The sequence below is a fragment of the Dipteris shenzhenensis genome, chromosome 19, assembly GCF_047967505.1.
Source record: "Dipteris shenzhenensis isolate YYH24624 ecotype China chromosome 19, Dip_SZ_1.0, whole genome shotgun sequence".
In the NCBI taxonomy this organism is placed as follows: domain Eukaryota; kingdom Viridiplantae; phylum Streptophyta; class Polypodiopsida; order Gleicheniales; family Dipteridaceae; genus Dipteris; species Dipteris shenzhenensis.
The window spans coordinates 35,777,182-35,795,963 of NC_141614.1; the positions used below are offsets into that span (position 1 = coordinate 35,777,182).

General features: G+C 39.8%; 1 protein-coding gene across 1 annotated transcript; it reads right to left on the bottom strand.

Moving 5' to 3' along the window:
• Positions 1 to 17,413: 17,413 nt before the first annotated feature.
• Positions 17,414 to 17,923, bottom strand: LOC147890403 (dirigent protein 22-like). The gene has a single exon (XM_087390283.1). It carries the CDS (start codon positions 17,921 to 17,923, stop codon positions 17,414 to 17,416), a length of 510 nt encoding a protein of 169 aa, XP_087246409.1.
• Positions 17,924 to 18,782: the final 859 nt, after the last annotated feature.

Sequence of the window (18,782 nt, forward strand, 5' to 3'; positions counted from 1 at the left end):
ACCCTAGCGGAGTCTGCACAGCCGTCTTATGCCCCTTCCCCCGTACCGTCTTATGCCCCTTCCCCCATGTCGTCTTATGTCCCTTCTGCCATCCCGTCTTATGCCCCTTCCCCCATGCCGTCAAGAGGTCCTTCTGTCTCGGCGAGCCGTCGACGTACTCCCCAGTCGTCGAGACTCGGTTCTCCAGCTACGAGTGATCAGCGTAGTCTCGTGCAGTCCCCAGCTACGAGTGGCCAGCGTACGAGCTCGACACGACAGGGTAGCAGGCGTAGTAGCAGGGAGAGCGGTGGTGGATGCATGGCACAGTGCTTTGGGCCATGTGGCGGTGAGGAGGAGGATGATTCAGATGATTTAGATGTGCCTCTGGGTGATGGTACGATTTATTATGACATCACTCAGACAGGAGGCATCTTGATGGATGCGCGGGGGAAGGACATCATGGCCTTCATGCGCTCTGTAATTGCTAACAATTACAGAGATTGCTTTATCCACTATAAAGACCACCCAAAGAGGTTGGCTGATGAGACCCTCGCTACTGTTCGCTCTAGGTATCCTAACCCCCCCAATCGCCAGTTCACAGATAAATGGGGGAAGTCAAAGATTGTTACGATAGTTAGCAATAAAAGATCTTCCCTTAAGAGGCAGGCACTAGCGGAGCTTGCCAGACAGGTCAACCTCCAAGGGGCCCGCCCCACACCGCTCAGAAGCGTGAGTGGAAGAAGGCAATGAAGTCAGCGAGGGAGGAGCCCAGTCTACAGCACGTGGAGGCACGGAGGATCCAGATGGAGGAATATGGGAGCGCGCATTTTGGAGCAGGGGATGTTGAATCATGGGAGGCCCAATTTGTAAGTATCGATCTCAAATTATATTGCTTATGTAGTTTATTAGGAGGTTGGTTGTTTCTTTGTACTAATCCCTCCACAAAGTGTATCGCGGTCATGCAGCTTGAGATCGTGGGCAGATACCCTACTCCAGTGGAGACAGCCTACCACCGCCACCATCGCAGAGGAGATACATGGAGGCACTTCTATGATGACGGGTTGATTACTGAGGAGCAGTATACCCGAGCTACTGGACAGGCCCCCCAGGTATTTGAAAGTAATTAAATAATGCCAAAATTATAAGTAAAGATTTGATTTTTCATACATTGATATATGTTGTCCCTTGTTTACAGGCCGCCCCTGCACAAGACGACGAGGAAGACGAGGAAGGAGGTACAGAAGGGAGCGCAGAAGGCAGCGCAGAAGGGAGCGTGGAAGGCAGCGAGGATTAGTCGTAGAAGTAGTGCTACTATTCTTTTTTGTACTTAAAGCCATTGGCTTGGCTTCGTGCCTCTTGTATATAGACTCCTCTTATTTTTTGTACTTGAAGCCACATGACATGGCTTAGCTTCCTTATTTTTTGTACTTGGAGCCACATGACGTGGCTTAGCTTCGTGCTATATGTATATACAAGCACTTTTTGAGCTTTCAATTTTATTGCGTTTTGGAGTTGTAATATTTTATTTGGAATTGTAATTAAAATGCGGTTGGCTGTAAGAATTGAATTACAGAATGTGGATATGGGATTCTTGTAACTATATAGCATACACAACATACACAGTATTCTGTAAAATTTATAAAAAAAAAAAGGCGCGTCTATCAGTGCGTTTAAAAACGCGTTTATATTCGCGTCTGTCTGTTCGACTTGCGTCTATACATGCGTCTATGAAAGCGTTAATAAGCGCGTCTATTTACGCGTGTGTGTGCACGTCTATACGCGCGTAAGTCTGATATATAGACGCGCAATTAGACGCGGGTCTCCTGACGCGCAAATAGACGCGTAAATAAACGCGCCCGTAAGTTTTTTATTTAGTTCATGAAACGCGTCTGTGCGCGCGTCTATGGGTGCTTTGTCTTGTTGTGCAAGGTAGCCTATACTATGTCCCCCCCTCTTAAATATGGCATGGCCCCCCTAACTTAAATTCAATATTGGGAAAAAATAAAAGGCCCCCCACCCCTAATGTATAAGCTTATGCCTCATTAAAAAAAACCCCCCTATTGTACACTCACATAATATCATAAGTTTCCTCTTGTGAATCCCCCGGGAACAAGAGGGGTTTTTTAATTTGATTTTAGGAAAATATCCATTAGTTCATAGAGGGGTGGGTTTATTGAGGAAAAAAATTTACTTGAGGGGTTTTTTAAATACCCTTTGAACGCACGTGATACCTAGGATTTCTTAGTAGTGCACCCCCCGAGGTAGTAATGTGTGTGGATGAGGTCTACTTCTGCCTTGTAGTAAGTCAAAATTGCATGGCCTTTTGTTCCAATAATCTGTTTGAAGCTCGGGATGTTTGTGTCATCGAAAGGTTGAGGGTGTATTTAATCTTGAAGGCAAAGAATTTGCGAGGCAAGGATATTATATGTCTTCTTTGTGCTTTTGGAATGTCCTATTCAAGGATTGTAGAAATTGGTGGTTTGTGCATTGTTGTGCAAGGTTTATGAAGTCGAACTTTCAGACAATGCTATGTAAGCTACACCATGCGGCTTAATGCCTGTAGGATAGAATGCCAAGTAGTCCATCGAAAGGCCTTGCAACCAATGAATTGTGCGAGTAGCTGCAGCAGGTTGTAATATAGAAATTGTTGTCTACAAATTGTGTTAAGAAGGTTTTTCCCTATTTGAAATTCATGAGTGACTTGGAAGATTGGAATCCATGATGGACTAGTTTTATTCATGTAGAACTTTGTGTTATCTGCTCAAGTCTTCTTGCCAATTTGATTCTTTATAAAACTTTACCCATACAACGAATGGTTTGTTCTCCATAGAGTCCATGAAAGTGGCATCTGCTCCATTAACAAGCCCATCAGCAATATTCAAATTTCCTAAACAAAGCTCAACGTTGGTCACCAGCAAAACCCTTAAGGAATAGCTCAGCGTGTAGCCTTCTTGTGTTCTTGGGGCTTGCTTGGCACAATTCACTACAAAGGAGTACGTCCACACCTCCAAAGGGTTGCGAATGATTGTGCTTTATTTCACGCATACGCAAGTCCACTAAAATAAAAGTGTTTTGCCCAATTAGGGAAACCTCATAAAAAACTATCAAGTCTAAGTTTTTGTAGAGTGCTGAAAGTGTTTGAAGCATTTCCGATGAAAGGGATTTGCCTGCAGAGGTCATGGGCAACAAGTGGAGCATTGAGTGTATGGTAGTTCCATCAAAATTGAATGCAGCTTTGCCAGTGTATGCAAGCACAGTAGAGTAGCCTCCCTAGTGTCATTGTGATAGTAATGGCTTAGCAATGCTTGGATCAGCACTAGTAAAATAAATGTATTGCCAATGCTTGCATTTCCAATTAGAAATATGTGCAACGAGATTGCTTGTTGTGGTAGGCAGTTCCTCAGCAAAATGTCCTCCACGATTGCATGTTGTTCACAATTTAAAGCGCGGATTGAGGCATGGTAGTGATTGTTTGGCTGTGCTTTGTATGCAAGGTGACCATTTTGAAGGAAATGATTTTGCTTAGGAGCTTTGGGGAACTCTACTCGCAAGTCAAACTCATTTTCTTTATCATGTTTAGAACATGATGTTGAGAGAGAAGTTGAAATATTGGACGTAGAATTTGAAGATTTGAAGGAAAGTAGCTTATTAAAGTGTGCTCTATTTATTTCAATTGAGGTCTTATTTATTACATAAAGATCATGCCAAGGTGGAATCTTTGTACTTAGGGAATGCTCATGTGTGAGAAAAGGTAAGTCAAACAAGCATAGCTCTCTGTAATTAATTTCAGGGTCCTTCGTTTGGTTGTAGTTGTTGAAGTGTACAATCTTGTTTCGCTTGTGTTTCTTTGTAGTGTTTTGGTTGCTCTCGTACTCGTTGACAAATGAATCTAAGTAAACATCAACCATGGTCTCAATTTAGGTTGAGCGTACTTAGTCATGACATCCACAAAAAATATGTCATTGCTCTCAGGGTCAAGCTTATCTAGCTAGTGGGCATCGTTTGAGCAAGAACGTTCTTTCTTCAAAGGGACTAAAGTTAATGTATGAGAATTTTGTAGTGCTTGATGTAAGATATAGACAGAGGCACAAGTACATAGCTTGCTGCACGCTTATATGTTGTGTATTTAGGATTGCATTGCCAACCTTTCATATGCGTTCATTTGGGGGGGCGTTCAAGCCTATGCATTTAAAAAACGCTTTTGTAATGGCACCAATTGTCTCCTTGTATACTTTTGTCATGTACGATGTGCAATACGATGCTGCTCCATGTGGATTAAGAATGAATTGAAGGTTTGTGTTGGCTTGCCACACAACCTTGACAAAGCTAGGTTGCAATTATTAGTGAATATATCCTTAGATTGGCGTTTTAAGAAAATTATTGGTTGGCTTATACTTTAGTGCAATGTCAAAATGTATTCTTCTTCAGTAAGCTTTTAATTAGTGGTGTGAAGTATTCATCAAATGTTAGATGAGGTGAACATTGTTGGTTTAGCTAGAAGTGCACATTTACATTTCATTTGCTCTTTCCACGTAGTGTTTGTTTCTTCTTTATTCAGAGGGGCTAAGAGCATTGTTGCATCCTTTGCTAAGAGCTCTCTAATGCATCCTTTGCTTTCAACTTACGCCCATGCAATTACGCTTTGCGTATATGCACCCATGTAGAGGAGAGAAATTGGCGCACTGGGAATTTTATTGTTAAAAAAAAAAAGGTTTTCTATTAGAGTACTCATTTGTGTGGGGCAATGGTATGTTGAGGTGGAGGGATGGCATGCATATAGAGATCCCCTATTGGCTATTCCTCTTACATTGGGGACCAACCAAACCATCCTCCCCCCCCTTAACCCATGCTTGACCCTCCTCCAATGTGCACTAATTAACTACCAACCCGGTGGAATCTTAGCCACGATAGATGTGGCTGATGAGAGCCACTGTGACACAAAACTGGGGGTTTGGTTTTGGTCACGTCTCAACCCACAAATTGAAGAAGAGAGAAGAGATTTGGGCATTAGATGAAGCTTAAAGAGACACTCACTCTATCTTCTCAGATCAAAACAAAGATATAGATGTCAAAGGTGAGGTTGTACTCTAGCATTGGAAATAAGAAAGGCTGAGGGGAAGCATTGATTTGAGCTAATCGGTCAGCCCCAAAAGTAAGGGCGAGCCATTGTTGTTGGAAGAACATCTTTTGACTCAACACAATGTGAACTGATGTGAAAGGCGTGAATTGATAGGGCTGATTTGGCTGAATGGACGAAACATAGATCTCAAAAAGACAAAGATTCTAATATCAGATTCATTCAAAATGGAGCTTGGAACAGAAAGTTATGATGGTTTTACGAAAGGTTCTCAAAACTGCTCCAAACAACAGACCCGACAACTCAGACAACAATAATCACCTATTTCATTAATTTTGGACTAGTGCACTGTCCAAATTCGTTTTGTGAGATAATTTTGGATAAAGCATTTAAAAAAAAGAGGCTCTTATAAAACAAAACTTTGAGTCAAAAAGTAAGATTTTAAAAAATCAAATTAGAAAAAATGACGTGACATATTATTAAAACTAGAGTACATTAAAAAAAGAGGACTTCATGTTGTTAAAAGAGACAAAAAGTAAGATTTTAAAAAATCAAATTAAAAAAAAAACTAGAGTACATTTAAAAAACTAGAGTACATCAAAAAAAAAGCATGACACATTTGTACAAGAAGTAGATCATATAACTCAAAGCCATATGGTGTTTAAAAACATCTTCCATTAGCTCAGCCTAGAAGATGTCATCTTTGTCTCTCTTGTCTATTACAACTTTACATTAGAGAACTAAAAAGTCTTTGTGGAACTGTAGTTTCATTTCTTGTCTATTACAGTTACTTTAGAAAACACATAAGTCTATGGAATTAAATTTCACAGTTACTTTAAATTTCTATGGAATTAAATTTCCATCACTTGACTATTAAGTCATTAGAGAGAGCATATGTCCTCGAAAGTGCCTACTATGGCATTGGCTTCATGAAAACAAGCAGACTTTAAACTTGCAGGCCATGCGTAACCAGGGCTGGCATCGCAAATCTCCTCACAGACTCTCTTCACAACTTGTTTCGAATCTTCCGCCGACTTGTAAACATTCAACAACTCTTCTTTGGCCAAATCTTTTCAAAGCACTAGGGTTTGGGGAGATTTGCGTGCAGTCAAATCTTGCTAGCTTCTTTCTAATCACGAGGGTCTCTTGGCGTTCCTCATCTTCACCATTTTTTTCAATACAGCTTCTAGCCAACGCCATATCCTGTACGAAAATTTAACTCATTCGCATAAGAAGTACGTGATTAAAAGAAGCGAAAAAGAAAGCTAAGGATATTCACCTCTTCTGCTGAGTTCAAATCAAGCAGCCATGTGCGTAACATATCCTCCTCGAATGATTTTCCCTTCATTGGTCCATACAAAAGAGATCTAGGACAGAATTTGAGTTCAGTAAATGAAGTCGGGTAGTAACTAGTCATTGTCTTAGAGGGAAAGTGGGAGAAGGAGAGTGAGGGAGCGATAGCGAGGGATGCACAGTGAGCTGCCCCTCCTTCAAGAGTGATAGAAAGTGAGGGAAGACATAAAGTGAAAGACGAATACAAGTTAATCAGAAGGACTAGGATGTAAGAAATAAGAGAGTGTTTGTGGAAGGACTACGATGGAAGAATACAAGTGCACTAAGGCATAATGTGTTCGCTATGATAAGGATAAGGGTTGGAATAAAGTGAGAGAAGCATTGGAAATGATCTACTTTAAGTGAGTGGAGACTGTCCAACTGAATAAAATTTTGCAGAGCATTGGGAATGCTGTACTTAAGTGAGTGGAGCATTGGGAATTGATACTTTGCCATGAAATATATTACAAATATTACATCATCACATATTCATATCAAAATTCTCATCACAGAAGGTTATATTTCCTAATAATCACATCATCACACATTCATATCATAAAATTGTGTGCATGAAATAAATATATAAATATCATGACTAAATGCCACTTAAGTAATAAGTCAGAAATTGGTGTATAATCAACAAAAACTACATCATGATTCATACATTGCAACAAATAAATGTCAACCATAATAAATTCATGGAGTAAACAACATCATGAGAATATGCTCCTCATGCATATATACAAACACAACATCATACATGCATCACAACTCTTTTGATGCTTCTAGTGGAGACTGTGGCGACTCTTCTGATGCTTCCAATGGAGGCTGTGGTGCTCTAGATGTACACTCAGTCTCTATTTCTTCTGTAGTATGTAGTGTTTTCGGAGTAGACTCAGTATCCTCTTCCTTAAATGCAAGCGGAGGCTGTGGTAACTCTTCTGATGCTTCCAGTGGAGGCTGTGGTGCTGTAGGTGTACACTGAGTCTCTACTTCTTCTGTAGTGTGCAGTGCTTTCACAGTAGACTCAGTCTCCTCTTCCTTAAATGCAAGCTCTGATATTGCTTCAGTTGCACGTTGTATTCTAATGGCAGCAATTAGGTCTCGAATGATTTCAGCCCTAAACAATTGTATATCCTCCTCTGAATACTCGGGGGGGTCACTCATCATATGTAACCCTATCACGTGAGTTCAACAGAAGGATTTTTATAATTTCCAAAATTTACAGAAATAAATATACATAAGGGACTATTTAAAATAGTTTTGAAAAATAAATATGCATAAGGGACTATTTAAAATAGTTTTGAAAAAAATTTACAGATTTGTATAGAAAAGGGGTACATTTTATTAATGAAAAATTTACAGATAAGGGATTTTAGAAATAGGCCTTGAACGCACGTGATATAGAGGGTTTATACATAGTGACCCCCCCGAGTCTGAATATTTGAGCTCCAAAGAGTCTTCCGATGAGATCTGTGGCTTAAGTGAGAAAATTTCTTTGAAAATCAACATGCAGTTGTACGCAACTCTCCACCCACAACTATGCCCATCTTCCTGCTCTACTACTAGATGCTTTTGGAAGTCTAGCGAGTCTTTGTACTGTCCTGTTTCTCTGATAGCAGATACCAACTTCTCAATGGACCTGCTCATCATGACATATTAAAAAAACTTAGTGTGTCTATTACATAAGGTACATAATATAGAAGTAACAATAGATTAATAGAATACTTACGTTTGCACTGAGCCATGAAAGCCTGCAATCGAGTTAACAAACCAACAATAGTTGTCTTCAAGGTCCCAAACCACCAGACTCCAATGTTCCCTACATGAATAATTAAGAAACATTATTATTTAACACAATGTTGCCAGTATAAGATGAAAATAAAGGTTGCCATGATACTTACATCTCATGATATGCCATAAATAGGACTCGCACGCCATGTAAATGTAAAGGCTGTAACCATTTACAAACATCGGCTATCATCTTTCTGCTATCGCTAAGTATAGGAGAAAGGAGGGAATCCAACATATACACACGGTTTTGTACGGCTCTACCAAATCGTGAGATAACTATACTGCACCAACAAATAAATGAATATTAGCTTATTAGATTTAATCAAAATATTGAATTATCAAGCAGAGAAAAAGTTTGTATCAAACCTGAGAATGGCCATCATAACGTTGTTATTGACCTCATTTGAAGCTCTAGAGAGGATTGAAATCTCCTCTCCCCCAAATAAAAGATACTGAGGTCTATGTTGAATCATAACCCTAACATTAAAAGAGCTTCCCAATTCTTCCAATGAAGCCATGTTTGTAGAGTTGAGGTCTTCTATCCCCTTTGACTCTTTGACGACATTCATTTCGCACTCCTCTGAGCCATTATCTATTTGCCTTGTGGGAGGGTCCATAATGTCGCCCTTAATGATTGCTCGAATGGTACATGTTATAAATGCATAGAGATGCAAATTCGTATATGTTGACAGTGTGGTGTCATTTTGTATCTCAAAAATTTGACCAAGTACCAAAAAGCAATTGTTGCCCACCCTCCATCCACAATTATAGATGTGGCTATTCTCTTGATGTGATACCTGACATGTTATATACTCTATTTGTTGTGCCAAGTCACATTGCCACATTACTGTGTCGATAGCACCTAATAACTTTCGAGCTGATTTGCACATCAAAACATATAACAACAGTGAATATGTGCATTGCATATCAATCTACATGTCAAGAAGTGATAACAAGTGTAGTCTATACTTACTCTAACACAGTGCCATGGACGGATGTCATTGAGTTGGCAAAGAAGCACTTCTTCGCAAAGATGTCCACGACTACCAGACTCCAATGTGAGCTGCATTATCAATAAAGAATAATTACTGTGTTTGAGACAATTCTAGCAATGCAATAGAAAAAACAATTAGGGTTTGATGCTTACTTCTCATAATATGCTGTAAAAATAACTCGTGCGTCATTCATAGGAACGTGCTTCAACCACTTGCAAAGATCCTCTATGGTTTCTTCTTTGTTGCTAAGCACTTCTGAAATACGAGGATCGAGCATATATGAAACGCTTTGTATATTTTGAGAAAAATTTGCTATAACATTACTATATTAAAAAAAAAAGTATTAGCTTCTTGGGTTTAATTAAAATAAGCAAAGTATAAAGCCAAGGAAAAGGCTGTATCAAACCTGAGGATGGTTGTAATGACTTTGACATTAACCTCTTTCTTAGGATTCAAGAGGATTGAAATCTCTTCTTCACCTAATTCAAAAAAATGAGGTTGTTGTCGAATTAACAACATAGCGGTGAATGAACTTCCAATCTGCTCCAATAGATTCATATTTTCATGACTCATCTTATTGAGTGAGTAGTCTACATCGTATTCTTCTTCCCTTGCTATGTCTTCTACATCCTCCTTCTGCTATAAAAATATAAAAAAGTTATGCGATGTACACATCCCAAATAAAGGCTTAATCAATCAGATAAGGTTTCATACATGCTTAGGTGGCTGCTCGCTCGGTATAAGTCTACTCCCACTTGTAATCTCACTTTTGAAATTGTTTTATTCTTTAAGTTCCAATCTAATTTTCAATTAATATGGTTTCCCTCTTACGATGTAAGGTTGAATGTCCCATCAGTGGAGGTGAGCAGTGATGACAAGGAGGCAGGTCTCGAGGGATTTGGCTTACACGGCTTTGAAATTGGTTTGGGAAAAAAGTTCAAAACAAGAGAAAAAGTCCAAAATTTCTATATACTGCGTTGTTGGTTCTGGTTCTCCTCAATCTTTTTGGGGGATCCCTCCTCACAATGCTTATCACACCTGCAATTACAAGCATGCCACACATACAAAACTCAACAGGCCTAGACGTTTGCTGGTGACTATGCTTAAAAGTTTTAAAACAACTGATTAACATGTAAGGGTCTTCCAAAATTCTTGTCACAAGTTCAGGAAAATATGGGTTCGGGATCAAAAGATTGTATCAATAATTTGCATCCAATATTCATACAAATCATATTTAGAGATACTGCATGGATCTTTGTCCAGGCCTCTTATGCATGTTAAAGCATCAGGGAATTCGAGCCCAAATTTGTTTAGATCCATCATTCCTGCAAGAGCATGGTTTTCTTTAGGCAGTGGGAATAGTTTCTCATATATTTCAAAATCCATAGCTTGGATGGGAAAAGCCACATTCATGAATATTTCGAGAGAGAGAGAGATACACATATGATAGATAATGTGAATTTCCTTTCTTGCAAAAAGAACAAGGTGACAAAGAAACCTTATATTTTAAAGTAATTTAAGACAATAAGTAGTAAGAAAGGCCTCGTAAGTTTCCTTTGATTACTATCCATAAAAAGAGATGGGAGGGAAGAGTGCCTATATTTCTTAATGAGACTATGTAGCTTGGAAGGTGAATGGATGAAGGGAGTTATGAAAGGAAACTTATGCAAAATTTCAACACAACATTGCTTAAACAATAGCAACACTTTTCCCTTCCATCTCTTATTATTGAAGATGAAGGGATGAGGGTAGTTATGAAAGGAAGCATAGGCAGAGTTTCAGTACAAGCTGTCCATGGTAAAGCGAGTCATCTTTAGGGAGTATCACATTCGAACTATTCTCGTATTATATTGAGGTTTTACTATTCAAAGATCAAGCATAGTCTTAGAAGGTTATAATCATGGCAAGAAAAGGAAGTTAGTTGGAGCAACTTGTTCTATTGAATTGGTGGCACATTCCTCACTTGCATGATGGGAATGTATGTGCGAGCAGTGATCATGACTTTTCTATCAAATTAGTGGCACATTTCTCCCTTGCATGATGGGAATTTCAATGCAAGGGGTGATCATGAGTCTGCTCAAGCGAGTTGGACATGCACAACTAGTGGCTTGTGGAATACATGGACCCTATCAAAGACATCAAGAGTCAAGGCAGGTGGTGCATCCCATTGGCAAGTTGAATCTAACAAGAATGTAGTCCCTAAAGTTTTCCAGTGAGACCTCATAGGCTTGATTAGCCATAAGTTATTGGGATGTGAGACCTTGCAAGCATTAGGGCAAAAGCTATCCAAGTAGCATTATTTTTGGAATTGGTGTAGTAGCCTATGAAGATGCACACTACCATCCTAATAAAATATTGCATTAAGATGCATGTGGTTAGGAAAGGGAGGCCAAGTACATCTTGATTGGTTTAGACTTGGCATCCATCCATATAGCAAATGGGTTTTTTAATAATAAAAACTTAAAAGGTTTACAAAAATATTGCTATTGTAGGGGTAGTGGGGTAAAAAGTTTGTATGGGAAAGCGGGTGATTTTAAAGCACTAATATGGGGCTTTTAATAAAACCCCTTATACGCACATATAGAGTAAGTGGCACATTGGTGTTCACATGTTTCCCTTGAGCTTAATTGTGTGCATTCGGGTGAGGGTGTGGACTTCCATTTTGGTTCATGCGAGGCTTTGATTGATGGGTGCGGTGGCGATTGTAGCATTTGAATGCCCAATCGAGTCCAACGATTTGTGTTGGACTCCTTTGCCTATCAGTGTAGAGTTTGTACGGGGCTCTCTGCTCACCCAATCCATGGCCTTCTCCCTCTGTTTCCTGTCCTAGTCTGTAGCATTTCATCCATCTGCATCTAGCTCAGCAGCGTGGGGCTTCCCACCCTAGATACATTCAAGCTCGAGCAAATGGGCATTGCATCCAAGTTTGTGAAAAGAGACCCTAGCCTCTAGGTTGAGGGTTTCGAGAGTGAACTTTGACCAACATGAAAGATTTGATTTTGCTAAGGTAGAGTCACCCAACGCGTCTAAAGTCAAAACTGCTAAAATTGTCCCTTCTGCATCGGCAGCGAGAGAAGTGGAAGATAGAAATGTCAATAGCATGCTTCGGGAAAATGTGATTCCTACTGTCCGCGACCTCAAGAGCATTGATGGGAGCATTGGATTCATGAACGGCGTTACGTAAACGTAAAGGAGCAGACGGCTCTCATTGAAACGGATGCTTGTTGTAACTTGGAAGTATATGACGAGAGAAAATCGTAGAGAGTCTGGTCCAAGGTCTTGAGTGAAGCGGGGGTGGAGACTGGCGTCTGGAGAGGCTACATCACAGGGGAAGGTGTGCAGAATCAATGACCACGCGTTTTTCTTAGAAGAGAACTGCAGCCTCGGTCTTCGGAGACCTGTTCTCGGGGGGGTCACTCATCATATGTAACCCTATCACGTGAGTTCAACAGAAGGATTTTTTTTATTTCTAAAATTTACAGAAATAAATATACATAAGGGACTATTTAAAATAGTTTTGGAAAAAATTTACAGATTTTTATAGAAAAGGGGTACATTTTATTAAAGAAATTTTTTACAGATCAGGGACTTTAAATATAGGCCTTGAACGCACATGATATAGAGGGTTTATACATAGTGACCCCCCCGAGGACCTGTTCTCGTCTACCGACATCTTTAAAGATAGACATTTTGGAATATTTAATAGCACTCCCTCCGCCTGTAGAGATGAGTGGGTGAAGCAAAGGAAGACTGTATGATACCTGCTTAAGAAAGGCACCTTTACCAAATTCAAACTAACAAGGTGGCAAAACGGTCTCAAATACAGAAATCAAATTCACTGTAATGCAGATAGAGAAAGGCTATGCTTTTTCGGAGAATTAAAAGTTTGTCATGCTGAACCTAGACTTGGAGAAAGCTTACGATAGACTGAGCTAGCAATTCATTTTATTGACCATGCAAAGGCTTTTATTGGAGAAGGGTTTGGCAAGATGACTCGCCTGCTTTTGAGTAATGCTTCGATAATTTGAATGGCTATTCATATCAGGAATTTACATTTCATAGATCAATTCGGCAAGGGTGCCCTCTGGCTTCCCTTTTATTTGCAATCACAACAGAGGTGCTAGTGTGTCAACTTGATATAGATCTAGAGATCCACACAGAGATCTAGAGGTAAGCAGCATAGAGATCTACATGAAGACTTAGAGTTACCTGAAGTAGAAAGGTTTTAACCACTATCTTCTAGATAGATCAGAGCTATCCCCTATCACCTTGGAGCAAAGAAGCAAACCAAGATAAGCCAAGGCTACAACATCACCATCGCCATCACCAATAAGGAGCAATCATTCTCGAGGGTCCTCTACAATGGAGCAGCAGCCAAGAGGTAAGAAACTTGTTTGAGTTTTCAAAAATGTGCTTTGTAAGAGAGCAATTTGGCTTGTTGTTAGGGAGAGATGTCGCTTGTTGCGGAGGCTTTCAATAGAAAAGTGCTTAAGTAAGCGATTTGGGGTGTTGAAAACCTCCCCAATAAGCTAAATCATTTTCTTAAGTACAATTTTTAGTAAGTATATTAATCGAGATTGTATAAGAGGCTTGAAACTTCCATTCGCTCACAGTTTTTTGCAAGTAATAATTACAGTTAGTTTTCTTGCAACCTTTGAGAGAAATATCAAGCAGTTTCTTAAAATTATTGGTGCCTTAGTTGTGTGTCAAATTCCAAGGTTAATGCTCTCAAAATTGCTATAATAATGCTTGGTTGGGAGGACCCACCTAAGTGGACGAGCGGGTTTTTCTTTAGATGGATGAAACTAGGGCAAATTCTCAAATACTTGCATTGTCTCGGGGGGGTCACTGATCATATGTAACCCTATCACGTGAGTTCAACAGAAGGATATTTTTTATTTCTAAAATTTACAGAAATAAATATACATAAGGGACTATTTTAAATAGTTTTGGAAAAAATTTACAGATTTGTATAGAAAAGGGGTACATTTTATTAATGAAAAATTTACAGATAAGGGATTTTAGAAATATGCCTTGCACGCACGTGGTATAGAGGGTTTATACATAGTGACCCCCCTGAGTGCATTGTCTCTCGTAGGGGTTGGTGTATCATAGAGAGACAACTTTGAGGAGTGTGCTTCGAAAGTTATTAATAAGAAATTATCTCTGCTTGGCAGAATTATTATTATCAAGCACATAATGGTCTCTTTCACGATCTATGTTTTAACAGTTTTTACTTTCTCTAGACTCTAACCATACTCTGCATAGGTTGGATAAAGTAATGTGTGAGTTTATTTGGAGAAAGCAATGGCATTCTTGTTTGTGGGACTTATTGAGTACTTTATCGAAATCTCAAGAGGGCATGGGACGTGAGAAGAGGAAAGATAAATGTTAGGTCCTCTACATTGAATTTCTGTTGAGAATGAGATGGGACCAGTCACTGGGCTATCCTAGCTTGGAATTGGATTTGTAAGAATGGGCCTTGTGGCATAGGCATGCCTTGGCAAGATCTCTTGCTTGCAAACACATCTTTAAAAATCCCACAATCTAAGATACTTAACAATCTAATTAAAAATTTAAAAATCTAGATTGAGAGGTTGTCAGTGGGAAGATATGAGATCTTTATATGGTGATGAATCCTTAGACAGTTCATTGTGGTTATCAGGTTGGGCATTTACTAATAGATAGGCTTGTTAGAGCTATATATAGCTTGTCCTAACTCAGCCTAAGTACTCAACTATATATATGCCTATGATCTATGAATAGAATCACTTCCTTAGGAGCAACTCATGTGTTCGTTTCTCTCCTCTTTCTCTTCCTCGCAACATGGTATCAGAGCTCTTTGGTTGAAGGACGTTCTATGAATGTTGAGTAGCAAAGCACTTACACAAAGACTCAGCAAGTGATTCAGAGCTAAATAAGAAGCTGGTTAGTAAAGGATGCACTAAATAAAAACTAGCTTAATATATGTGAAGCATCATTGGCTTTTACTTTTGCAAAAGCAGCATGAAACGACAAGTGCTGAAGCGCTGAACTCTTGTTTTCACTAATGACCTAATAGAAATAAAAAATTGCTTCCATATGGTAGATAACCATTTGTCCAAGAGATTTTCTCAATCAACTTTTTGGTTTGTTGAACGTACATAATTATTACTGCAAAAGCATGTAGATTGGGTTGCTTTACTCTTAACGACAAGATTGAGACTCTACTTGGCATCGATTAGATAAGATCTTGATCCCTAAAGATTGACTAACAATGATCCTGTGCTCTTGGTTTTTATGGATATGACTGATGGGTGTTGGGTCTCCTCTTCATCTAAATTTTGTGGAGTCCTATAGATAAAGAAGTTTGCTTTATGTGATCGAGCATCTTATTTCTCCATGTGGGAATGTAAAAGCATGATATGCCAGTGTGTTAAATCCAAGGGAATGCAAATACTAAGTGCAAGATGGTGTGATCAACTGGTGGAGACTGAAAGCAAGAGGGCAACACCATATCAGGAAGCTTCTTATCATTAAGTTCCTTTTTTTCATTGCTTTTGCTTTTGCTTCAAATATTGTTGATTTAGTCAAAAGTATGAACCTTTTCCCTCCTCATGTCTAGATCAAGTCCTCTCTGGTTATGGGTGTTCTTGTCCAAACACTCTTCTACTAGTTTATTGATAGTGGGAAAAAAAAGAAATAACTGTAACTTTCTTACTTGAAATCGGAATATAGTGATCCAACTAGACAAAATAACCTTGCTTGACTTGCTCGTCATGTATTCAATACTAGCTTCTGCTACATGCACTCATCCTGTTCCTCTTCCTGCCTTAACCTCCATCAAAGCCTACAGGCTTCTTTAGCCTGCTCCATGGATTTAGCAATATGCTAATTCTCTGTGGCATATAAGGAAGCCCCTCTCATGGTGGCGGAAGAATCTTGGGATGTTATGGAAGTGTAAAATGCCATTGAAACAAAGACTTTTTCTTTGGAGATGTATGACAAGCACATTGTCAGTGGGTGCCGCACTTGCTAAACATCGCATTGCACCATCCACATGTTTAAGATGTCAGGCTCCTTCAGAGACTGTTCTTCATTTGCTTTGGCACTGCCCGTGTTCTAGGATCCTCCTCAGGAGAATTTCAGATAATCTTCAGCTCCGTTTCCCGAGTCACAGATTTGGGAAACATTTCTGGCTCTTTGGCAGATTTATGAGGTCTTTGTCGCAATACTCACTATTTCTCTCTTGGGTGAGATATTGGGCTCTTTGGACAATCTGGAGTGAGCATAATTTGGCATACTTGGGTCGGCAGATTCATAGGTCATATGAATCTTTCCGAGCCTCATTGCGGCAATCCTTATATGATGCCTGCCATGAGGGTGAGGGTGCTTGAAAGCACCCTGAGCTGCTGTAAATGGTACCTCCCATTTGAGAGGTGTTGATTGTGGCATCACTCACAGGGTGGGCAGAGGAGAGCAAAATTGAACAGCAAGTCGCCAGCTAGTCATTATTTTGTCAAGGAGAGACCCGGTATAAACTTTCGAAATTGCAGCTGGGCTCGTGGGCACAGGCTTTTAGACTAGATTATGGTTTAATTTCGCTTGACTAACTTTCACCTAAGCAACAACTCAAGGAGAATCCAACTCTCGAATTCTCCAGTACAGCACTCGGTGTAAGGAGGCAGTGCTATTTAGGACCGACCAAAACTTCGAAGAGAAACATCTTACAGGAAGCGGCGTGACGACCTACAGCGACCACAAACACTCAGCTGACGAGCTTGACGTCCTCCCGTAATCTTCCCAGTAAAGTCATAAGCACAATAAGACAAAACTCACTTTTTTGCAGTCGGATTCACACAGCTAGTACTCCAGCGTTCATGCGCTAAACAAGAACGCGGTTTCTCCCACGGTTTCCACGTAAAGTGCAACGTGAACTTTTATCTCGTCACGAAATCAGAATGGACGAACTAGTTAATCGAGCTATGTACTTTTAAGAAGAGAATCTGAACGCAGCAAGGCAATGTTGCGTTTATTCGCAAGAACTGATCAATTACATATAGAAGAGTTCTGAGGCTCTCTCGAATCATATAGATACGCCTGAAAAGCAACTCCATCAAGTCGGAAATCCTTGAAATCAAGAATATTGGCAGCGAGAAGAACGGAAAATGATTTAATGTACTTGTCTCGAGGTAAGAAAGAAAGGTCGAAGCACTTAGTGTTGGGTGCTCCAACAAGATACAGCAATGGCTAGAGCCTAGAGGAAGTGAATCGTATGACTATACGTGATGTAAGGTAGACTGATTGCCGCTTGTTGTATAATCACGTAACCTCTCGCCCCTCTGAAGCTTCCAGTGCCTCCAATCAAAGCCAGTTCTGGCGACTGCACAGTACTGATTCCTTGATAGTGAATGGTTCCGTTGTAGTATCCATCATTGTAAGTAACGATCTCCAACTCGAAGCCCACAAATGCCGATGTATAACTGGCATCGATCACGATACCCATAGCTAACCCCAATTCAGATGAATTGCGTTCTACGTCCTTTGTGACGTTTAGTGCGAAGAGCACAGTATTTCCGAACGAATTCGTGACGTTGGGATTGGGGGCATGGATAATATAGTCGAGGTCAGGGACGCCTTGATAGACCTGGGCATAGTACATGAGAGTGGGTTTCTTGTAATGGGGAGGGCCAGAGTGTGCGAAAGCAGCAACGATGAGCGTGAGGAGGATAGGGAGGGAGCAAAGGCCATTGTTGAAGAGTGCCATGGTGGGTATGAATATTGTTGGAAGTTCATACGTAGTACATCGTTTTATAAGAGCCTAGAGGTGCCTGCTATTGGTGAATGCCCACAGAGATCGATTTGCTTAGAGTCTAGACTCTAGAGATCCGCCATTTCGTACGACGCAACTTCCGTATCTACGACTATTCCGTCCTTGAAGTTTTCCGCCCTAAAGTCGTGGACTATATTGAACTCGTTACTTCCTCGAATTTCCCAAAAGTCAAGTCAATGGCTGATTCATCTCTCTCAATACAACTGTAGCGATAAGCCACGAGAATTTGGACGATTCCGTTAATACAGAAAAATCCTAATTTGCCGGCAAGCGACCGGCTCTCTCTCTCACGTTGTGCACGATGGTCGGATTGATTGGAGTCTGGACATTTTCAAAGAGCGTCATTGGCGGTTTGACTTCAAGGAATGCATCTCCATCAGTGTTCATGGAAAATATTTTTCCCTTTAACGTCAAACTAGGGTGCGGTAGGCCGCCTAAGGTGAAAGAGAGCAATCTCGCACAACTATTAATGTCAAGTGTCTCATGTTCCTTTCTGAGCAATGCTGTGGTAGTGCATTGTAGAATGTATTTTTTGAAATATTGGAAAACTACCGTAAAAATATTACACTAGAATTAGAAATTGTTAATGCATAAATCGTAATGTTAGCTATAGAATAAATGAAAATCGTAAAGTGGATTTTGAAATTCTATATTTTCAAATATTTGATTTAATTTCATGTATATGAGTGCATAGACAAATTAAAACAACCAATAAAGAAGAAGAAGAATGATATGAATTGTATTCTGAATGTTTGGAAATGAAGTTAGACATATGACATTGTTGCTTAAATTA